The sequence below is a fragment of the Thunnus maccoyii genome, chromosome 12 (assembly GCF_910596095.1).
Source record: "Thunnus maccoyii chromosome 12, fThuMac1.1, whole genome shotgun sequence".
Lineage (NCBI taxonomy): Eukaryota > Metazoa > Chordata > Actinopteri > Scombriformes > Scombridae > Thunnus > Thunnus maccoyii.
Genome location: NC_056544.1, coordinates 11,297,723 through 11,322,165, shown reverse-complemented (window position 1 = coordinate 11,322,165; position 24,443 = coordinate 11,297,723). Strand labels below are relative to the sequence as shown.

The window sequence follows — 24,443 nt, the reverse complement described above, 5'->3', positions numbered from 1 at the left end:
TACTGCCTCAAAATGAAAATGTTTGTACAGGGTGTTTTCATACAAAGTTGAGTGTTTGACTGTGATTAACAGTGGCTGGCTTCAAGATAATTGTGAAAGAATGTACAGAATGTTTGGTGCTCTGTTGGTTGTGATTAATATTGGAAAACCTGAATAAGTACATTCAACATATGTGATTGTTTATTTCTGACTGCATGATTAATCTACTAAGACTTAAAATAGACTTAAAAAAAATTTACAAAAAAAGAGGAAAACCCAAGTATAGTACAGACTGAAACAGTTCATATATGTGGTGGCTTTGGAGCTCGTTAAGTTACTAAACTGCAGCTTTTTTGCTGACATTGTCTGAACTTAAACATGTTTACCAGAAGTCAGAGCAGAAAGATAATTAAAAATACAAGAGTCCGTTTCTGGGAGACGAGGAAACACCGCGCTACGCTGCACCGATGCCTCCTCCGAGCGGCAGTGCGACCCTGAAAGAGTACCGTGTGTGTGCACCCGCCGGGGCAAAGGTTCCTCTTCTTTCCGGTGTGAAAGCAAGCTATATTGTGTGTGTATGTGTGTGTGTGGCCAGTCTGGGCCATGGATACAACCTTTAGCAGCTGCGAAATCTGTTTACTGACACCAAGCTAATAAAGTCCAGAACTTGGTAAAAGAAACAGTGGCCAGATTGGTAAGTATTTCCCTTAATTTCGGTTTGTGTCGTAGGGACGTTTTTTTTCTTTACACAAAATCAGCAACCGCTAGCTTTGAGCTCGGGTAACGGCAGCTAGCGTTAGCTTAGCAGGTTAGCTTCAGATCGAAAATGACAGAAGAGAGCTGTGATTTCAGAATTTAGCTATGCTATATATAGATATATTTCAACATCGACACTGTTTAATAGCTGTCATTTTCTAACAACTTTGGGGTTCGTCATTCAGTGCCAAATGTAACTAGCCGTTGTACCATTTTACATGTTAACAGTGTGAAATGCATTTACCGGTGTTCTTCTCAGTGTGGATGAGTTGAAACCCGAGAACAAAGATGTATTCTAGGCAAGCTAACGTTAATTGTTCACATTAACGGTAAGTTACCGTTGTTTTACTATTTCACCCGACTTGTTCCCCACCCTTAAAGTTAGCCTGCTGAAGGCTATCAAGTAACCGGCTGAGCCAAATTGGGCCTTTCCATGTCTGCAAAGGGGCAGTGTAATTCTTATCTATTATAACACATTTTACAGAACAACACAAGGGCCTCGTTAAGTTAAAGTTTAATGTTCAGATGGGTTCAGACAGTAGAATAGATGCATTTCCTCTTGTACGGGCTAATATACATTTTCGCTAATCTCCATTCATAAATACACTTCCCTTAGTCCACTCTTCGTATAGATCTCCGCTGTAGGTACGAGTTGACAGCTTAACATATGATACTAGTGATTGTTAAGTTGACTCTTTATGGCACTTGTGACCTGAGGTTTAACTGAAGGTACTAGTTGGTGTGTATTTTTGTTTCTGAGCTCAGTGTTTCTTATACACAGATTTAAGGTGGCCCACCACAGTGTCAGACCAGCCTGCCACAACTTCCTTACACTAACGTAAGAAAAAGGCACTTAAGTTGTTAAGAGTATCCCATTTTTCCCACTGCTCTTTGAGTCATACTAATCCCTCACCCAACACAGATTATAAAGTAAGGAATGTGTGGTATTCCCTTAAACCCTGTACTTCACCTGTAACAGAGCTGGAGACATACAGAAGTCATAAGCCATGAATTGTCACTTTTGTGCATTTTTAAGATCTATGGCTTCATATTTCTGAGACAACATACTGTATAAAGTCCTCATAAATTATTTATGTTTCCCCTTTCTGTTTGAGGCACATTTTGATAATTTTTGTTGTGGTCTTAGGACCAGATTTTTTTTTTTAACTGCACTATCCCCAAGTCAGGAATGTCTTCAAGAAAGGAAACTGTCCTTACTTTGCTGTCATTATGAGCAATTGCTGTCCCCTCACCATGTTTATTATCAATATGTGTAGCTCTGTTTGTTAACACTATGTAGGAATTTTGAATGATCTCGGTACTGTACTTTGTCCATAGGTTGCAGAATCGGAGTGAGGCGTGTTGACCGGTGAATGCATAGAGTCAAGAAGGTCAAACTTTGTGACAATAAAGAAGGTATCTGGAAAAGGTACAGTATGACACCTAGGGTTCATGTTATTTCTCTTATCACTGCTTTGATGCTTTGGAAGATGTTTAAATTGATGCAGTTAAAGGAAGTAGAACTGAAGTTGTGCCTAGTTTTTTTTGTATTTTTTGCACTGCTTATCTATTATTTCTAATGTCAACATCCAGCTGTGTGACAGTGAGCATGACGGCTGTGGACGGCCTTTCGGACAGTACAGAAGTAGTGGAGATGGAGGATGTCCCATCTCAGTTCTTTGTGGAGAAACACTCTTGGGAGGGCCTCCGTGACATCATCCATTGTAGCAGAAAGTACTCAGGCATGATCGCCAACAAGGCTCCCCATGACTTCCAGTTTGTGCAGAAGAAGGATGAGAATGGTCCCCACTCTCATCGGTTATACTACCTTGGTAAGCCAGTTGTCAGTTTACAGTGTTGCATGGTAGCGTGTGATTTGTATTAGTTATATACTACTCTCTTGTACTCTTTTCACTTGACCTCAGCCTTGTTTTCCCGCTCGAGGCAGCAGAATATGATCGCCTCATGACATTAAAACAAATCACTGTGTGAAATTTCTCCTTTTCTTGTTTTTGCTGTCGTTGAAGTTGCCTTTTGTTTCTTTTCTATGTATGTACCAGGAATGCCTTACGGAAGCAGAGAGAACTCGTTACTCTACTCTGAAATCCCCAAGAAGATCCGGAAGGAGGCCCTCTTAGTGTTGTCATGGAAACAGATGCTGGATCACTTCCAGGTGAATTCCCCTTCTTCCTGCTCGTGCAGTGCCAATGCCAAACAGCACAAGGCGATGTGTATTTTAGATGTTTTTGAAAAATCCCCTGTAAGAATTTTTGACAGATTGCAGCCTTTTCTTTAGTTTCACTTTCAAGCTGGTTTCATTTTAAGATAAGGAGCCCCTGAGGGAGTGACACTACAGTTATTTTAAGGATCTGAAATATGCTCTGAAACTTGAAAGATTGAGCAACCATGTCAGAAACTATGAGAGGAATGCCTTGACTGAACAATCATTATGTAGTTTTTTGATCTGGGAGGGGATGGGTCAGTTTGAATGTGTCACATCTTATATTTCTCAGTAATGATACTGTATATATTAGTTATCAATTATTTTCAATTTCTACTAATGTTGTACATCTGTCGTTTCTCTAAGGCTACGCCGCACCAGGGGGCCTACTCACGAGAAGAGGAGCTGCTGAGAGAGCGTAAACGTCTCGGGGCATTTGGTATCACCTCTTACGACTACCATGCTCAGACAGGCCTGTTCCTCTTCCAGGCCAGCAATAGTCTCTTTTACTGTCAGGATGGAGGCAACAATGGCTTCATCGTGAGTATACTGCTGTTTTTTCTTCAATTTGGAATTCTCACTCTGGACAGATGTCATTTAGAGAAAGGTACAAGTCTGTAAAGTCAGAATTCCACAATGCAGCTGTGTAGCCTGTGCTGGGACTGATGAAGTACTTGACAACAATCCAAAAAGAGGAAGGGTGTTACTAAGCATCTGCTAGGTAGAGCTGTGCTGTTGCTGTGAGTCAGTTAAGCCAGTGTGTACTTATTCAAAATGGTGTCTGCAATTATCTGTATGTTGCATTCTCATAGCAAAATGGATGTACTTTTTTGTATTTATAATTTTAATACTGTTGCCTAGAATTAATCAAAATGTTTTGGTATCACATGTATATTATTACAGTACTACTACAGATCTGACACCATGCTTACCATGCATTGCAAGATATTATGGGGAGAAGTCTATATATCAAGTTGTGTGATTTTCATGCATTAGCTTCGGATATAAATTGCATCTCTGCTAGAAATCTTAGCTATAAGAGAGTCACAGAGGCACCAATTCAGTTATGTGAGAATCTTTGGACCTATAGTTTATGTAGCAACTGTTTTGTTAAATTGGTGTTTGTGACATTTGGTGATCCTCCTCTTTGATGATGTGGTTGGTTTGAATCTGGGATCCTGATCAAGATTGTTTAAGTTGCCTTTATTATCTGAGAAGGCTGCATCTTCAGGGCGCCTTTGCATTGATGTTTGTGTCTTTTGTAACTTTGATACTTTGATACATAAAGTTGTTAAATTCCTATGTCATGGTGTTTCCCCACCCTACAAACAATTGGATCACTTGTACATTATAATGTTGTTGATTTGTGAAATCAACAACATTATAATGTTGAACAGCTAGGACATTTAAAAACATCTTGAAGTTTAGCATTTGTCTGCAGGCCATGTCTTTACACACAAGTTAGGTTGGAGGTATGAGATTGAGGAGTTGGTGATTATTAGAAAAAAACTTTTTTGCACTTTTGAAGCATTATACAAGGTGCACTGTTCATTTTATTGAAAATATTGTTAATTGTATTGATTTGTTGACAAGTGTCACGTCTGTTTGTGTCTGTCGTCAGCTTGCAGAAATCTTTTAAGAAAGCCTCCTGATGGAGCAAGGTGCACTTCACTGTGCTCAGTGTACCTTCTCATATCTATGAAATGTTCTGAATTTAAAAAGATCCTTTATCTTTGCTTTCAAGTGTCCTTCTTTCTTTGCCTTTGGCTAATATTGCGTCTGTTGGTTTTAGCAGTCTGCTCCTGTAAAGCCAGTGGAGATCAAGACCCAGTGCTCAGGGACCCGCATGGACCCCAAGATCTGCCCTGGAGACCCTGACTTCTTCGCCTTTATCAACAATAACGACCTGTGGATAGCCAACATTAAGACTGGCGAGGAAAGGAGACTCACTTACTGTCACAAAGGTGAGAAGGTTTTGGGTTTTATTTAATTATTTGAATAGTTGACAAAAGGCCGTACAATGACACGTTTACATGATATGTATTTACTAGCCTTAGACATACTGTAACTGCATAGTATTTTATAGTTTGCTTTTTTACCGTTATACCAATTAACATTACATGAATGTAATCCTTTATCTTACTTTTTAAAATTTCTTCCAGGTGTGGATAATGTTAAGGAGGACCCCAAGTCTGCAGGTGTAGCAACATTTGTCATCCAGGAGGAGTTTGACCGTTTTACTGGCTACTGGTGGAGTCCCTCAGCAGTGGAAGGTCAGCAACTGTAGAATTAAATATGCTTTTTGAATGTACATACACTATTTTCTGTATAAACTCCTTAAATTCATTATTTTTCTCTGCTTGTCAGACCCTGATGGAGGTAAAACAGTGTACCTGCTGTATGAAGAGGTGGATGAAACGGAAGTAGAGATTATTCACGTTCCATCTCCAGCACTGGAGGAGCGGAAAGCAGACGCATACAGATATCCCCGCACAGGTGATTGCAGCCATATTTTATACACACACATGCTTGGAGCAGTGAATTGTTTTATTTGCTATTTATATAACTTCACATTTTCTCTTTTTTTTTTAATTTATAGGTAGCAAAAATCCACAAGCTACCCTTAAACTTGCAGAGATCAAGACAGACCATCAAGGAAGAGTGAGTCTTTCACTCTTGGCTTGTCTTTCTTTCATCTCCCATGTCATCATCAGGCGTTTCTAATGTGTGTGTTTTATACATATCTACAGATCGTGAGCACACAAGATAAAGAATTGGTCGTCCCCTTCACCTCCTTGTTTCCAGGGACGGAATACATCGCCAGAGTAGGATGGACGAGTGATGGCAAATAGTAAGATGATGTCACCATCTTCAAAATAAACAAATCTGCTATTTGGGCTTTGTGTTATTGTGAGATTTTTTTGGGGAAATGCGCAAACATACACGATGTTCTCTGTAGCATTTGAAGGAAAAAGTTATGTTGCTGGGCAAGATTAGATGTTTTTCTTTTTTTTTTTTTGCTTCTTCTTTTAAAGTTTTGTCTGCTCTGTGTCCCCCTAGTGGCTGGGCAGTGCTGCTGGACCGAAGTCAGAGGAAACTACAGCTGGTCCTGCTGCCTCCAGCCCTCTTCATCTCTGTCACAGATGACCCAGCTCAGAGGCAGGCCAGTCTGGAGGCCGTGCCCAGCAACATGCAGCCGTACATAATCTATGAGGAGACCACCGACGTCTGGATTAATGTAGGTCCTTTCACCTGGCACACGAAGATTAGCCTCTCAGTTGGCTTTTGGTTTGGCTCAAAGTTATTATATTTATTCATATTCATATTTTGAATTTGTCATTTTGTTGTCATATTTACCTTTGTGATAGAGTTTTGTAAAACACTCAAACCAGCACACCACGATCAGAAATGGCATTATAAAGCTGATACAGTCCTAGTTTTAGCTAGAGAAGGTTAATGAGTAGATCACTGATGGTGCATGAAGGTTTCTGCAGATGAACTAACTGTTCTTCTCTTTCTACAGGTTCATGATATATTCTATCCCTTTATTCAAACGACAGAAGATGAGTTTAGTTTCATTTGGGTAAATGAGTCGAAAACAGGTTTCAGCCATCTGTATAAAATCACTTCCCTGTTACAACCGGGCTGCTACCACTGGACAGAGGATTACCAGCACATAGAGGGTAAGTGACTAGTAGATGTCTATGTATGTCTTTTTTTAAAAAGTGAATAGTATTTTATCTCATCTGGACTCAACTGTCAGGGTTTACGTCAGAGTTTTTGGTATGTCAAGGAGCATGTTGATTCTGTTATCTGCTTTTTCCAGGAGACTTCAAATGTGCAATCAAGGAGGAGGTTACATTGACCAGTGGAGAATGGGAAGTGCTGGCAAGACATGGTTCCAAGGTTAGACGAAGTCCATCAGTATTGCATATAAACACTTATACCTGTAAATGATACGCAGGTAACTATAGTGCAGTCAGAAAGTATTGAGACAGTTACATTTTTTATTTGTTTTGGCTGTACTGAAGCATACTGGCTTTGAAATAAAAAAATAAAATTGAGGGTTTTTTACACCTGCATCTGATGTACTGAGCAGCACTAGTCCATCATTGAGCTGCTGAAACAGTTTTTTTCCCAGGATAAGAATGCTTGGCATTACAAACTCCTGTAGGAAGAGAAAAGCAGCAACACTAAGAAATCAATATCTGCATATATTGCAAGTTGCAGTTTATTCTGGGAAGTTGCTGCTGTTTGCTTAAAATATTTTTCTTTCTATCTAATATTGTTTTGCTTGCCTTACTGCTATTGTCCTCTCATTCTCCCTCCATTTTTCTCTCACTGGCCCATTTTACCTCTCTCTCTCTCTCTTGCTAGATCTGGGTGAATGAGGCAGCCAAGTTGGTGTACTTCCAGGGAACCAGAGACACTCCTCTGGAGCATCACCTCTACGTGGTCAGCTATGACTCACCCGGAGATGTGGTCAGACTAACCAAGCCTGGCTTCTCTCATAGCTGCTCCGTTAGTCAGGTAAAACTTGAAAAATATAGGTGTAAGGCAAGCAACATGGATGATATTTTAAAAATAAAGTAATGTTAAAAGCCGCTGTTTAATTCTGCACATATTTTGTAGGTAAATGTGGGCTTGTTTCGGTAAAAATGTAACTTCATCGACTAGTTAACATGAAATCCATCACCAATCATTGTTAACATTGTTATCATTTTGAACTTCTCTGCTGAAAAGCGGTTTCATTGTGGTCATCACCTTTGGAGCAGTAGCCTCTCATACCGTGAATACTCTCCCTTTAATTGGAGACCTCCCAGCTGCACAGCTGGAGCTGAAGCCGAAGCCACTGGCAGCTCTACCCGTCAACGGACGCTTCAGCTGGGTTTAAAAGAACTCCTTTAGCGCTAACGTTGACCTTAAATGGCCCCATTCACCATAACAGTGGATTATACGATGTGAATCCCAGTTGTCTCTGATGAAAGTTTGTAAAACTACTTGGTGTAAAAATAGTAACTATGAGTATGAGTGCTCTAGTTTCATATGGTAGGAGAGGGGTCATGCTAGTAACCCCACTACGTCATAGAGCCAGTCACAGATAAAGAGATTTCCTCCAGCAGGTCAGTTTTGCTGTTAGCCGCTGTTAGCACCTGAAGCTTCATGCGAAAATTATTATTATAATTTTATTCCCATTTAAGTTAGCAGAGAGCTAACCGGAAGTTAGTCGGCTTGACCAGTGGAAGTCAGTAGTGAGCATGCTCTGCTCATAGAGCATGCACAGTATAAATTCATCCAGCCAGCGAGGGAATGTCAAACCGGACAACTGATTAAAAACTCTGGTATACTGTGAAATACAGAGAGATTTATCTTGTAGTGATAGGTTTGATCAGCATTATGTGAACTCATTTGGCAAGGGCTTGAATTTAGGACTTAATTTATATGTAAAAGTTCCGTACTGCAGGTTTAAGAATGATGAAAGTTAAGACACCTTCAAAACCTGAGGAAAGCTGTCAAAGCTGGGGATTGACTGGATAGTCTGCAGCATAAAAGATAAATGTTCTCCGGCTGTTAAATACGCTCTACGCTGACAGTAGCTCATGTTGAGCATTCTTACTCAGATCTGTGTAGGATGTTTCAGCATTCCATATCTTCTCTCAGCTTTTCTGTGCCTTCCTTGACATTTTTGTCTCCCTCTCTTTCCCCTCTCTCTCTCTCTCTCTCTCTGCAGAACTTTGACTTTTTTGTCAGCCACTACAGTAATGTGAGTACGCCTCCCTGTGTTCATGTCTACAAACTGACCAGTTCAGAAGGTGACACACTACACATGGTACCAGAGTTCTGGGCCAGCATGATGGAATCACCAGGTAAATGTGATTTGATGTTAACCCCCATATAGTTCTTTTCCTTACAGAGACACAGAAAAACATCTTGACCTATCGGTAGTGTTTATAGACAGATAGTATCCTGCACATGTAACTATGTAGACAACAAACAAACAAATTTCTGTTTGACATATTTTGCAGTCATGTGGCACTTGAGGAGTCAGAGCAGCGTATAAAACTCGCACCCTGTGCCAGATCTCGATTAAAATTTCTTTGTTGCATTGGCAAATATGTACGTAATTTGGCTCAGTGAGTATTTTTTAGTGAGCAATCTGGCCAAGTGTGAAGGTTGTCCAACCTATCTGTGGCTTTATTTTTGGAACAATCAATAGAGCTAAGTCTGTAGGGGAAAGTTGAGGTCTGGTTTTGATTAGATCAAGGACAGTCGGTTCGATCTACAATGGCGTCCTCCAGACAATCCTGACAGCAATCAGATAATGTGGTGCTCAACCATCTACGTCATCTTGAGCGCTTTGTGTCAGAGTTGATTGTCGCTTATGATTCAACCACGAGTGAGAGAGCAATTCCTTACTGTCATGTGTTGTCGAACGACAATATTCCCCAGTTCCTTTTCACAAGACTTATTGGGATGTGTGGTATTTATGTGTAACACTAACATGTTTTTATCCATTTTTTAGATGTTTTTCATACACTAAATGCAATCTGCTGCACTTGTAATATGATTTCCACTAGGAGTCGACCCTGTAACTCTGACAGTTTTACCCTGCGCTAAACTAATGACCATGTGTTAATGTGTCTTCCAGGTTGCCCGGGAGATTACAGTCCGCCTGAGATTTTTGACTTTCCAGGGAAGTCGGGCTTCCAGCTTTATGGGATGGTTTACAAGCCACACAACCTGCAGCCGGGCAGGAAACACCCGACAGTTCTCTTCGTGTATGGAGGCCCACAGGTTAGTGGCTATATCCTGTCTTTGCTTGGTATTTGATGTAATCATATGGTATCTCGTCAAATGAGATCTCATCCTTTTGTGTTCCTTAAATGGTTCTTTAAAAGCTGTGTGGCTTTCTAAATAAAAAAAATCCTGGGTTAAGCATTTAGAAGAACATTTTGTGTATGTATGTGTTTCCAGGTGCAGCTGGTTAACAACTCCTTCAAGGGGATGAAGTACCTCCGCCTGAACACGCTGGCCTCTCTGGGCTACGCTGTGGTCGTCATTGATGGGAGGGGTTCCTGTCAGAGGGGCCTTGAATTTGAAGGAGCACTTAAAAACAAAATGGTAAAGTAGGAGTTGGTAAACAAACTAGAGGGGAAATAGGAAAAAGGTTGCACAAGTATCAGTTTAAATAACACTCTGATGTGCCTTTGTCTACTCAGGGTCAGGTGGAGATTGAAGACCAAGTGGAGGGGCTTCAGTATGTAGCAGAGAAGTTTAACTTTGTGGACCTGAGCCGTGTCGCCATCCATGGCTGGTCCTACGGCGGCTTCCTCTCTCTCATGGGCCTCATCCAGCGGCCCAACGTCTTCAAGGTTAGGAGGCCTTTTCGTCCTTCAGCCCTGTTTTTATCCTTAAACTCACTTTCTATCAGTTAGCGTTCTCTCATTTAGCCAGAAACAGGAAAGCATACTACAGTTTGTATCTTGTATCACCATGTAGAACACTTTAAACAGCATGAATTGCTTAATTCCTGAAGTATACTGTCTTAAAACTGAGCTTGTGGTGTAGTTGCCACTTACATCCACATGGTGTCTGTGTTGGACAATGCTACAGTGCTAACAGCCTTCGTTCAGTATGGATATCTGTGGATACATCACTGTAGAGGAATTGAAAATTTAATTTTGTGCCAATGCTTTTTTCCACCTAATGTATATCCAACTGAGCCATAATATCAGAATATACTGTAGAATTATTGAAACATTTCAACATTTTTCAGGAACACACTAAAAAAAACTAAACTACTTCCTTTCTGTACCATATTTGTTGAGTTACTGTCTAAGCAAAATGACTAATTTCCACAATATAATAGCATTTTTTGGTCTTCATTTCTTCTCCATCTGACCACATTGCGCCTCTGTCAGTTGGCTATTGCAGGTGCCCCGGTGACTGTGTGGATGGCCTATGACACAGGCTACACAGAGCGTTACATGGATGTGCCTGAGAACAACCAGCAGGGCTATGAGGAAGGCTCTGTGGCGCTGCACGTGGACAAGCTGCCTAGCGAGTCAGTACACATATGAGTGGCCAATAGTGCCTGTATTATTGCACCTAATTTAACCATACTGCATGTGTACATGTGTAACTGCATAGATATTTCATCATGGCTGCAGGGAACTTCTTATTTCTCTCATATTCTTCAGTCTGACATGTATGTGTCAAAACTATTTGGACATATAGATCTTGTTCTTATACCTTTTTTTTAAATAATACTTAATTTTAATCATTCTCATGCCTGACCTAAAGTATGACTCACAAATTTATGAAACTATGAACCTCTTTAACAGGAAGGAATGCTTTATGAATATCTAAGCATGTCTGTGTGACTTTGGGCTAGTAATCTTTTGCTGGGATCAGACCACACAAATTCAGCCCGATTTTGACACAGTTTTGTTGCCGCTGACAAATTTCCAACGTTTGGGCCGATTTATGAACGTCAAGAATGACGAACTGGCCTTGTAGTGTGACATAATCAAAGAACAGTCGTGTGACACCCCAATGAAAAGTCTAGCATGTCAGAATCTTTTGTATTTTCCTGCCTAGTTTGACATCTTCGTGTTCCTTGACGTTGACCAATAGGATGGCAGAGTACTCTCTGGCGGACATAAACACCACCAGAGCCAGCTGCTGGACAGCTTTGACTTCCTGTGTCGGTGTTTTCATATGTGCACCAGAGAACACTCAGTTATAGTGATTGTGAAGCCACCTGATATTAAAACAAATATTTGTATTTTCATTTACCAGAGTATACAATTCACAAAACCCAATCATTTTTCCCTCCACGAGACCCTCTATTTACATACAGCGTACCTGGTAGCTTTACGTAATGCTCTTTACATGTTAACACAATCGTTACCTCAAGTTCTCTGTGAAGGATAGACAGTCCATACTGTCCCCTTTGTGACATCCAGGAACAAGCCCACAATTGTTTTTTCTTTCTTTTCGGAACATAAGACTGACAGCATCAAGTGTCTCTGTAGCCGTGACTGACTATTTCTTGACCCTCCTTGACCTATGCACTTGCGCAAGGACATGAGCAATGATTTGTCAGGGTCATACCTGTAGTGTTGCCGGTCGCCCAAACAAGACACGGCAAGAATTTCCGGAACTATGATTGCCTAATCTGACATGGTGACCAAAAATATTGTGTAGTCTGATCCTGGCATTAGATGCACTTACAGTTATGAACATACAATTTTTTCACTGCCAAATGAACATGCAAAATTTGAGGTGGCAGGCTAAGTCAAGTCTCAGTGTTTTAGGGACTGAGGACAGCCTGAGGGCTCGTCAAATGGCATGTTGGAGCACTGCTCTTGGATACTGAAGTGAAACTAGAGTCGCTGAAGCTCTGCAGCTGCAGTATTTCACCTTTCTGTACATTTCTTTGGATCACTGAAGACTCCTTTTTTAAATCATGAAGGATTGGAGAGTGTTTCACTGTTTAACATGTGTTATTTCAAGAATTTCACTGTATATCTTAATAGCATATTGAAGCCTGTCATATGGTAATGTATCATACTGAAACCATGTAATCCATGTTGTTCCAGGCCCAACCGTTTGCTGATTCTCCATGGATTTCTAGATGAGAACGTGCACTTTTTCCACACCAATTTCCTAGTGTCACAGATAATCCGTGCTGGGAAGCCCTACCAACTTCAGGTTAGCATCACAAGCCTTATGCAGCCCACTAACATATCTTTCTGATGCTGCCATATGAAATCTCTACATGCTAGGTTAACATTATTTGTAAATAATGTAAATTACTAATTCAATGTAAATTACTAATAATGTCTCAAGTATGAGTCTGCTTTCCAAAAATGTACAATATCCATAGTATATGTGCAGTTTGAGTGTTTTTTTTTTATATGATCATGAACAGATTCTACTAGATACAAATATGTAGTGCACTTGTACTGAAATACTAAAAATACTTTACTAAAATACTAAATACTAAAATAAGTCAGGTCTGTTTACTGGTTGCTTTATTGTCATTTTCTAGGTCTATCCCAATGAGCGACACAGTATTCGCTGCCCTGAGTCTGGAGAGCACTACGAGATAATGCTGCTGCACTTTCTACAACAATACCTCTGAAATGAGACAAAATGGGAGAAGTGACGTCTAGTTTCCCCTCTGTCCTCCTTTACCCTTCCAGCTCACCGCCCATCTATACTCTCCCTGACCTCCCCAACCCCGTCTGACTGTTCACCCTGTCATCGAGAGACTATCAGCCACAAAGCCACTCTCTCTCCTATGAACTAGTCCTCTCGCTTCTCTACTATACTTCCCTCTTTCACTCTCTGTCTCTTGTTCTATTATTTGCGTGCTTACTCTGTCTCCTCCATGCCCCCCCCCCCTCCTCCCTCCCCCTCCCTGTGTACAGTCTGGGGTATGGTTTACGAGCACAGAGATTTGGTGTCTCACCCTGAAAGCTGAACAAAGACAAGGACATATGGAGAAATATTTGCAGGCTGTGTCACATTGACTCATCGCTCACCCACGTCCTCATCGCTGCAACCATGATGGTTTTTGCCAAACGTTATCGTGTTGTTTCCTCCCCTCACCCCTCCGGCCCCACCTGTTTTATTCACTTGAGTCAGTGGTAAGAACGGGGGTTACAGTTCACGGATATGAAATGGAACCTATACACATATTGGCAGACATGAGCTCATATACTACATATGTAAAATACAGTTTATTTCATACATGAACACTGTCACTCACTCACTCACACAGAAATGCAATATCCATACATACTGTGAGTCTGTACCTTGCAGTTTGTGTGATGATGAAGAAAGGAAGACTCTTGTTTTAAGTGTGTGTTGTTTAAAAATAAAATATTTTTATGGATTTTTATTCTTTTTTTTTTTTTTAAATGAGTGCTGACAAGCTGCTCATTGATATTTTCACGCCGTTTTCTCCCCTTACATTACATTGCTCGAGATGTCTGCTTGCCTTCTTAACACATAATTTATATTTGCCAAAGTACCTCTTGACTCTTGATCATGCTGGTATTTCCTTTTTTTACTGCAATAAAGACAACAGGAGGGTGAGCACTGGAGTCTTACAACAGCTTTGTACCACCGGAATACAATTTGTACATGATAATGAATAAATGTATGAATCAATCACATGCTGTCTTCCACTGCAGTCTTCTTATTCATGCAATGTGTTAAAGCTCATGTACTGTATGTTAGTTGCAGCATGTGTTTCATGCAACCAGGTTATCTTACTCTCTAAAGCACTTATCTCAAGTGAATTTACCTGTATTAACATTCCACTCTGACCCTTAATTATGCCCCTAGTCTCAAGTCCTGCTATTCACATGAGAGCTGCACCTGACCAAACCTCCACCACTGCTACAACAAGGGCTTTCTTGCACAAGTGCAGTAGCAGATGGTTGTTGGTTCTTCCTCCCTCCTCTTTTATGGAGAGCACAGTTGCTATGGTAACCTTTTTATAACGGGATACTCGTAGGTGGCTGATGCCCAACCTTGATCTGAGAGCTAGATAAGAGGAAATCTGCTGCCCTCATTTATTAACACTACCTCAGCCTAGGGCATCCTGCTAAGCCTCTCAGCATGAACCATCAGTAAGCAGGTGATTGTGAGAAACTGGCACCTTAAAATATACTTATTTGCTCTCCTGCCAAGAGTTAGATGAGAAAATTGATACCACTCATGTCTGTAAGGCAAATATCAGCCCACAGCCAGAAGCCAGGTAGCTTAGCTCTGCATAAACACTGAAAACAAGCTAGTCTGGCTCTGTAAGAAGTTAACAAAATCTGCCTACCTCTCACCTCTAACTGGTAATTCACACATTATAACGTATCTCTTTTACTACTTTGTTCTGTGAAAGAAAAACAAGTGTAAAAATGACCACGTATGGTTTTATGGAGGTGTTATGTGCTGGACTATTTCTTTGGTGGGAACAGTTGACTCTAGTCTTGGCGGAGCAACAAAATAGTTTGGCAATAACACACCCCCGTAAAAAACAAATCAAAACTAAATGTTCTTGGGTTTTTGTATGGACTGAAGTGTAAATTAGTGAGCTTAAGTGCATTTTGTTTTCTTTTGACAGACCCAAGCTAGCTGTTTACCCATTTCTTTATGCTAAGCTAAGCTAACCAGCTTCTAGCTCCAGCTACATGCTCAGTGCAAAACTCAAGAGTGGTATTGAACCTCTCATCCAACTCTTGACAAGAAAGCTAATATGCATACTTAATAAAATTAGAAACATGTGGGATATGTGTTTTGCATTCATAAGAAATACTGTGACTGCTCCACAGAGTAATTTTAATAAGAACCAAACATGTCAATTGCTATGCTCTCTGTTCCTCCACAGGTACCTAGTGCCATCCCCCAGTCATTAACTCTCCAACTGTAGGACAGCCAGGCATGGACTTTCACTTTTGATGGTAGAGGTCATTTCAGAGCAGCTGTCATCAGATCGGCTGTTACAGAGGTTGATCCTGAACCAGTTGAAGCACATTAACAGTAAGCCTGACAAGGACGCAGAGAGAGGTGCTCTGAAAAATTAAAGGTGACACCAAGAAGATACTGAAGTTTGCCTCCAGGTAATACGACTAAGCTGCTAAAGTCTTAAAGGTTAAGATACAAGAGATCTGCCACGTGTATGTGGCTTAATGAAATAGTTTAAACCGTATGCGTGTGTTTAGGCCTGCAGTTGGTTTAAAAAACAAAGAAAATCTCCTCATCCAGACAAGTTTTATTGATTAGTGATGAGCTCAGTTTACACCAGTGGATTATTTTACAAATATAGAAATTCTACTGTAAGTCACAAAATTTTGGAGTGATGTAATAAATGAAAATCAAGTAGAAACCTTGATTGTTTGACATGGAAAAGAACAATATGTGAAGAATTAATAATTTGAAATGTCCTCTAAGTTAAACCATAAATTAAACAAAATTAACATTTTCTACCACCAATGGCAAACAAATCCAAAATATTTCATTCAGGCTAATTTGCGTGCATTTGATATAACAAAATGTATAATAAAATCAGTTTGCATATGGGCGTATCCACTTATCTTGACTCTCGTTGTGGTTTATTTCTCACAATATTATATTATTTTTGAAATTTTTGTGAATTCTTCTGTTTTCAGTTGACTGTTATGTTAGTCTACTACCTTGAGCTGTATTTGTCTGAAACTGTACTTTTTAAGTGGCAACAATACACAGACAGAGGGCAATATTAGTTTAAATCAATTTTATTGGCTTCTTATGGCCATAAAATGGTTATTTTCTCTTAAAAAACAATTTTACATCTGGTAAACACAACAAAGACAATATAAATTACAAACAGGCAGCACCAGAAATATATATATTGATTCTTTACAGCATTTAAATAAGAAAAGGGAACATCTACAATAACAAACTCTCAAGTCACAAGGACACAGATAACACACAACAAATGGGTAACAGTTATATTTCTGAAAACACAGGTGACATTCCTTCATACACTATTTACAAAATTATGTCTCTCCTCTTAAAATAAGTCAATATGACTTAAAATCATTAAAATCTCCACAGAAAAAATAAAGTCAGTGAAGTATATGCTGATTTGATTCAAAATTGCAGGCAGAAAATATATTGTACAAAGGCTGGAATGGTTTTCAGTGCCCAATGAAGTTCTGAGAAAGAACTGCTTTCAGTCTTGACACAGTTTCTACATTGTAATCCTAGTTTACAGTGATTTATAACTTTACATAATGCTTTTGAACACTAATCTCATCATGTTCATGTGGAAAACGACTTTGTTTTAATTAAGTCACCATTTGGTCCGCACCATTGAGTTTAAAAGGTTTGCTTAATCAGCCTGCGTTTTACTCCCTACATCCATCTTTTACCAAATAAGAACAGTTCTTAAGAAGTTTTTGTGCTGACTATGCTGTTTACTTGCTACAAAACCACATTCAAACTCAACAACAGCCCACATACACAGATGACACCACATGTCTGGTGATGAGTCTTGACTTGCTGGGAATTCTTTGTGGCTTACAGCACTGCAGACAGGCCAGGACTTGCTCTGTGACACTGTCCTTGCCAGGGGCCCCCTCCTTCACGCCAACAGAAGGAAACAACTGTAATGGTACAGCATGTAAAAAAAATTTCCACTGCACATTTTATGCACGTTTTATTTCTGTCTCTTCTTCCATCTGTGGCTCTAGGTGCAGGGAGGGAAACTGCTCGTCTCTCGGAGAACAGAGCAGTGGAAACGTGGAACTCATTTGATGTGAGTTCTTTGTGCTTCTATTTTTGAGCCTTTGGGCTTGGCTGTGGTATGAAGTCTTCCTCGCAGGGAGAAAACCAGGGGAATGGAAACCTCTACCTCATCAACCAAGCACCAAGAAAAGAAAGAATAGTCCAACATCTACTTCTTTCTCCCCCTCTCTTTGTCTTAAATGTTTCATCCTGTCTGTCTTTATTCTTTATGACTTGTTTTCAACTGCAGCGGGGGCAATCATCATCATGCTGGACTTAAGGGGGTAGTAGCGGCCCCTCCAGGTCTTCCAGAAGATGCCCTGCTTCCTCTGGTGCCGCTGCTTGGGAGGAGGGCTCTGGAAGTATCTTCCGTTTAGGTTGGAGCGACCACAGTTACTGAACCACCAGCCACCTGCGAGGACAAAGGATAATGTCAGGTTAGATGCTGAGTTTTTATCAATCCATATTTGAGCTCTATAACACGTCGGTCTCTGGAGATCTAACACTAGAGGCATTTACCGGAGAGGTGCTTGGCACAGTTGGTGTCATTTTTCTGGTCATTGTCTTGGTCGCGGGTGGAGAATGGCAGGCCGGATGTGGCATCAGTCCCCAGAGAACTCTCCAGAGTGCTGAAAGTGCCGGTCTCCTCAATCTGCAGTGAATATTTGGTTTCCTGTCCACCAAGTTGGAAGGGGAGGTGGACGGATGCAAAGTCATCCCCCCAGTCAGAGAACTTGATTTTGAGGGTGTATCCGCCAACTTTGGCAATGGAATGGATCTTTTCAAGACCCAACCAGAACTCTCCTGGAGAAGATGAGAAGAGGAAAAGAAGCAGTGAGAAAAGTATCCACTAATCCTCAAACTGAATTTTAATCAGTGAAATCAATCAAAGCAAGTAAATCCATTTCAAGCTTATCAGTGATAAGATGCTTTTGGAAGCCAGCTCCTGCTCCCTGATGCAGTGGTTATAGACACAGTAAAGTTGTGTGAACAATCACTAATCTGGCAAGCTAACACTTGTCCAGTCCAGTGCTGGAGTTAGCGAGAGTGAGACTGAAAAGAGCACTTACCATTCAGGTTGCCAAAGCCTTTCTCGTAGGCCTGCCATAGCTGGTCAAAGTTCACTGAGCCGTCCTGACGCCTTTGGATCACTGTCCATCCACCATCTGGTCAGAAAGAGAGAAAAAGAACTAATCAGAAAAAGCCAAAACAGCAGCTTATTGTGCAGTTTAGAACTTTGAACTATTCCTTTGTTTGATGTTGGTGACCTGATGTCTGAGTAGTTAGCAATTATATGCTAAAGCAAATGAGGCTGGTGAAAAACATTGACTCTGCTTACCAGCTGTCATCTCACAGAAGACTTTAAAGGGCTCTGCGTTTATTGGTTGGATGGTGTAGACCCCGCTGGTGGTCTCTCCTCTCAGGAACAGCTCATGACAGTCTGATGCCATTTCTAGAAGAAGAACAAAAAGAAAAAAAAAACACAACAATGTTGAGACAAACTGCTCCATATCACTGCAAGGCCCCACAATCCAAACAGCGCTATCACCTTTCCTCTACACTGCCAGCCATACTACTTATACATGACACATTTAACAGATGTGTTTTTCTTCATCTTTAACCCCCCTTGAACTTTGCACTGTCACTGTGATAAACTGGGCAAAAGTTGTTTGTGAAAATGAGGCTGAAAGCTCGCTGGCTAATTCCAAGTGCACCTGTTCTGCAGGAGCCACATCAAGAAGTTTAACTGCTGTTTAATCTCTATTTTCTTCCATCTTTCTTGTTTTGAGGCAATTGTAGAAATCGGCGTGTGAGTTATTTTTAAGAGGCATTTGTGATTCTGGACTTTTTTTTACTCTACCCAGTTTTCATAAGTAGGTCATTCACCTCTCAGCGATAGGTTTCCCTGCACTACGAGAGCACAGTGTTTGCAAATAACACTATCATTCTAAGTGAGCTTATCAGGAAGTCTGGAGATATAAATGTGTCCCCGATAGGGCCTTCGACCCAGTCTTAACAAGGGAGGGAGCAAGTGAGAGCTTCCCTCTCAATTATAAATATAACCCTTCTCCCAGTTCCCAAGCAGACTTGCCTCTTTACTGCTGCTTGGCCTTCCAGGCTATTGAGTTACACACTACTACCCTTACATTCCTCAACCCCCTTTTCCCCCTCGTCTCATCCACCTCCCCCCCACCTCTTTGGCTTGTCACACATCCCTCACGTGCAAAGCAGCCAGTCGGTGACGTAGGCGTGCATGGCTGGTGCATGGCTGGTGCATGGCTGGTGCATGCATGGGGAGTGATCAAAGGGTGGTGAGGGGGGGATAGGGGCTGCTGCTGTAAAGGGACATTGGAGAAGGCAGCGATACAAAGCAGGAGGCAACTGGAGCTGTCATGTGCTTCAAAAGGCACAAGACTAATAGCATCCCTCCCATAATCCATAAAAAAGGATGATATCATCACATGAGGCAGTTTAGCATCTTCACACAAGAAGCAATAATAAATGTTATAAAAAATGTGCTTTTTTGTTGGCTCCTGCTCATTGCTTCAGTGGAAGCATGCCAGGTGACTGCGGAACAAAACAGAACAAAACCTCATTAGTCTGGAATGACTTTTACTCTAGAGGCATGAACTCTTGGTGGCCAGTTGTGGCTGTAGTGTGCCTCAGGGTCAGGGGTTCTCCTGAACTTTGGCACACTTCTTATTCATTACAATGGGAGAGAAGGAGGAGATGGTGGTGGGGGTTTTGTGTGAAGGGATGGGGGAGGAGAGGAGAGGATGACTGAGGAGGAGGAGGAGGAGGAGGAGGAGGAGGGATGTCTGACTCCGTGACAGATCTAGGGGAAAGGTTGCTCATTTTTGAGGGATGTACAAGTGTTTGTTGTACACCAAAGGTGGGATGTCCTTTAAAAAAAAGAAGGGAGGAGGCGAGTGTCTTCAAAACAGTGGAGGATATCTGTACAAAGTTCACAGATAAATTTAGACCGTCTTTTCCCTGTTTCCTCCACGTTTTCCCTCCTTTTTTTTCTGCACAGGCACAAGTACAGTAATCTGAGGAACACTGCATGCTGGATTTGTACAAAGCCTCCCCTCTTCTTTCCAGGTCCCCCCACCCCCCACCCCCCACCCCCACCACCACCACCACCACCACCACTACCACCAGCACCACCACAGAAATGATCTGTGTGAGTAATCCTGTTGTGTGACCCGGACTGAACGCTCTCAGAGCCCAGCGAACTTTCCCCCAGTTGAAACCTTGCCAGAGAAACTTGTTTCTGTTTTACTCATTCCTAAAATCCTGCTGATGTCAGAGGTGTGAGGTGTTATTGTGATTTGTACTGGCTGACTGAACTCAACTGTTGCCTCAGCCATGTTCACCTTTCACCTACTTCTCATCCATGACCATCAGAAATAAGGTGTGAGCTCAAATTTATTGCAATTTATCCCAGATTTTTATATTATTACTGAAACTTGCTCATACACTCTTAAAAATATTTTTTTAAAAACAGGCTTTCTTTGTTCAATATGTAAAGATTTTTTTGTTTTGCATCCCTGAATGCTACTAAAGTAAGACCAAAAAGTGGTGGGCTGAGAAAGCTGAAAGTGTGTCTCGACTCTTCCCCAGTGGGTCTTTATCCAGCCTGGATGAAAGCAGGCATTATGACTGTTGGTCCAGTCATGATTCAGTTCAGATGGGAACAGCAGCTGCTTGGCATGGCTGCAGACTGAGGGCATCATTTACTGACTGTTACAATTACTGTAAGCCACAGTATAAAGGGCACTGACTCAACTGACAATGTTAATTTCCCCTTTTCTCTACTATTTGTCTCAATGGATGAGTCTCTTCTGTGGTGATTGAAATAAGGCTATAATAAAAGATGAATGATGTATATTTTATAGTTTTTAGTTCTGAAAAGCAGGAGGCCTAATTTATGTATTTCTAAATAACGAATCCTCATTTTTTTTTACTCATGTCATTGTGTTATGCTATCCTATATTAGTTAAAATAATGTCGTTAAGATGCGCAGCATATGTCTAAAGTCCACCAGTTGATACTTCTGGAGTCACGCTGAGCAGAGAAGCGTGTCCCAAATTGATTAGATTCCTTGATTTTAATTGCTAGTGATTTAAGCTTCTTTATGGCCTTACTAAACAGATGGCCCGCCACATTTAGCGTCTGATTTTGTCCCGTCGACTTAAGACGCTGTCAAAGGAGATTTTGGACGCTTTCTGGCTTTACTTACCGACTGGTGAGTCGCGCTGCTCCGGGTCGCGACTTTGCACAGAGCCGTCAGTGTCGCTGCTCGGCGGGGATGCTCTCTGTCTTGACTGCTGGATCTGAAAAAAAAATGTTTCGAATCAAAAATGAGATTGCAGATTTTGTTTAAGAAAATAAACACACGGTAGAGTAAATTATTATCACAAGGAAATGCAGAGCGTGTGATTACAAACTGTATGGGTGATTGCAACGCTTCCTCACCTGACTTTGCAGGGTTCTGATGCGCACATTTTGCTTGTCAAGCTTCTCCTGCTGCAGTCTGATCCGCTCCATCAGATCATCAATGCGTCTGTTTTGAGCCTCCAGCATCAGCTGACAGAAAAAAACAACACAAAGGTACCACACATTTAGCATTTTATCAACTTTATTCCACACCGCGCCTGTGCGTAAAGTACGGCGCAGCAGTACTTTAGAAGACATCACTAAAGAAGCATCAGAATTTACACAACAAATGGGCCACCTGCTGGGTTTCACTGAAAAGTCTGAGACATAGATCCTAGACACATTTCCACCCCTCAATGACAAGGACTTCTCCTTTCCAACCAGCTGTAGGATGGTTACATAACTCCCTCTTAGCGCGGGATTTTCCATCCCACTATAAAGCCTTTCAGGTTCACATACTGCTTTGTAAATGGAGAGGTGCACAAGAAAAAAAAACAGCGCTCATGTAAGCCCCTTTCAACTGTTTTATATGGACTAACACTAACCAGGCTGTAAAATTTGACAGCTGTTAAAAATGATCTGCACATTCTTGCAGCTGATACATGCATATCCCTTTGTCTGGCAGCCTTTAGTGTTTCCCTGCACGTACTGCACGCTCTTCCTCCACGCCATGCAGGCTTGTTAACCAACCCCCCTCCACTCACATCCACCACCCACTGCTTGCACTCTGTGCTTTTTGATTTAGTGCCTTTGAGCTCACAGAAAGGGCCTGATCATAAAAGCCAACTGTCCCTATATACTGTAAATTCACTAACAAAGAGTCCCTTTAACCGTCTACTGCAGTGCAGCAGCATTTAGAAGTTTGTCTGGCTTGATTGTATTTAATTGTATTTTGATGTAACAAGTGTAGGAATTATGTGTATATATGTTCCATACAGTGGAAAACCTCTTTGGGCAATGAATGACTTTCATTATCCTCTCCAACTAACTCACTGTCCAGTATCACTCCTCTTATCTTAACATGCTCATACCTTCGCAAACAAGTTACCATCAAAACCCAAAGATAGAAACTCTTTCATTCTTACCTGGACATTGCGAGCATCACTGTTGTTCTTGGCAGCACTGTTGCCAGTATTCGAGTCAGGCAGCACTGCGTCTCCCTGCAGCATGCTGTCCACCTTCTCCTCTAGCCGGCTCATCCTCTCACTCATCGTCCTCCTCTCCTGCTGCATCTCCTCTGCCTTCTCTCTCAGCCCGGCTGTGACATTCAGCAGCTGACCCTCTCTGTCCTCCAGTCCCTGGGCTCGAGCCTTCAGGGTCTCCCCCTCCACTCGCAGCCTCTGGCTTTCCTTCCCCAGCTCGGTCACTGTGCGATTGAACACCTTCAGCTTGGTGGAAATGTCCCTCATTTGGACTTTGGTTTTGTCCACATGCTCCTTCAGCCCCTGGCCCAGCTGCAGCAGCCCATGGGCAATGACATTCACGTCATCCCATGCCGCGTACTGTACACGCTTCTCCTTGGCACTGCCGCCGGAGGTCGATCCCCCTTTCCTCTCGAATGGGAAACCTGTAGCCATAAGCACCACCAGGCACAGAGTCAGAGTTGCCAGTGTCGTCTTCATTGCTGCAGTCTTGCTTAATTGTTGAAATCTTTCTTTAAGTGGTGTGTTGTCTGGTTGCAGAAGCGTCCCGCTCTGTCTTCTTGAGTTGGATTTGAGAGCTCAGGCTCCTGGCTGAACAGCCTACAGCACAACTGTTATATAGTTTAACAGCCCTCAACTCTGAGCTGTAAGCTGCTTGCCATTGGCCAGCCGAGGAGAGGGAGGGGTGCAGTTACTCTCAGGTTTCTGTCCCTCCTCCACCTCTCTCTCTGTTAACTATTCATGTCAGAGGCGGAGGAGGGATGTGATATAACAAAAAGATTGTCTTTCATCTCAGCACAGTGGGAGACAGGGACTACATTATCTACAGGATGAAACTAAACATTTGATATCCCCTGCAGTGAAATACTGGAAATGTCAAACTTTTACTAGCACAAATTGAGATATATTGTTAAATGAACACTTACTATGATCTGTATAGTCACTCTGACTACGTGAGCTAATGCCTTCAACATCACAGGAATTTGATAATGATATCAGAAACCTGATTAAAGGTCATGGAACAGAGAGTGGAGATGTGTTTGAGGAGGTCATTTAATATCACAATAAGATGTGAAGAAAACAACCTGTCATGTGCAGCCGCTTTTTATGAGGGATTTTAAAATATCAGGGGACATCATTTACTGTAAATCGGTCTGATTTAAACTGAGGTATAAAAGCAAATGTACTCAGCTCTATTATGACAGTGAAAGCGATAAATGCCATTACGGGCTGTAAGTGGACCACCCACACTGATGGCATGAAAGATGAAGCCCAGGCTTTTACAGAGCAGAGTCATCACCATCTGAGGAGAGTATCTCAATCTGTTCCTCATGTCATTAATTCACACAGTCATTAAGTGGAGTCCTTTATGTATTTCATTGTTACAAACTGATGAAATTCAGTTCTATGGATCTTGCTATTAGTCTATTTTCTGACTCTAAATATATGTTTTTGAGATTATTTGGATAATTAGTTTTAGTTTCAGGGGTATGATAAAGGCAGTAATTAGTAAAGTAGTGTAATTCAAATTTATGTTATCAAGGAAACAGCATATTAGACTATCTACTACTACTAAAAATAACACTACTGCAAACACTACTAACAAGACAGAGAGAGAATTCAGT

The 24,443-nt window shown here is 41.4% G+C and overlaps 2 protein-coding genes across 5 annotated transcripts; one reads left to right on the top strand and one right to left on the bottom strand.

Annotated features, from left to right (window-relative positions):
- Positions 1-402: 402 nt before the first annotated feature.
- On the top strand, positions 403-14,145 carry LOC121908735 (dipeptidyl peptidase 9-like). 4 transcript variants are annotated; one of them, XM_042428994.1, is made up of 22 exons: positions 403-673; positions 1,517-1,573; positions 2,074-2,164; positions 2,329-2,567; positions 2,796-2,908; positions 3,323-3,496; positions 4,752-4,920; positions 5,119-5,229; positions 5,324-5,452; positions 5,556-5,617; positions 5,707-5,807; positions 6,017-6,194; positions 6,480-6,639; positions 6,783-6,862; positions 7,334-7,486; positions 8,688-8,823; positions 9,606-9,751; positions 9,932-10,078; positions 10,177-10,329; positions 10,879-11,021; positions 12,562-12,673; positions 13,014-14,145. In XM_042428994.1, the coding sequence occupies exons 3-22, from the start codon at positions 2,109-2,111 to the stop codon at positions 13,104-13,106; spliced, it is 2,655 nt and encodes an 884-aa protein (XP_042284928.1). In that variant the 5' UTR covers positions 403-673; positions 1,517-1,573; positions 2,074-2,108; the 3' UTR covers positions 13,107-14,145. The 4 variants fall into 4 exon arrangements, with proteins under 4 accessions (XP_042284928.1, XP_042284925.1, XP_042284926.1 ...); XM_042428991.1 differs by having other exon boundaries at positions 4,749-4,920; XM_042428993.1 differs by lacking the exon at positions 403-673 and adding an exon at positions 773-1,064 and having other exon boundaries at positions 4,749-4,920.
- A 2,081-nt stretch (positions 14,146-16,226) lies between these two features.
- Positions 16,227-23,445, bottom strand: angptl4 (angiopoietin-like 4). Its single transcript, XM_042428532.1, has 7 exons — positions 22,762-23,445; positions 21,716-21,826; positions 21,480-21,573; positions 18,576-18,689; positions 18,307-18,402; positions 17,756-18,040; positions 16,227-17,648 (listed from the first exon to the last, which is right to left on the bottom strand). The coding sequence occupies exons 1-7, from the start codon at positions 23,296-23,298 to the stop codon at positions 17,464-17,466; spliced, it is 1,422 nt and encodes a 473-aa protein (XP_042284466.1). The 5' UTR covers positions 23,299-23,445; the 3' UTR covers positions 16,227-17,463.
- Positions 23,446-24,443: the final 998 nt, after the last annotated feature.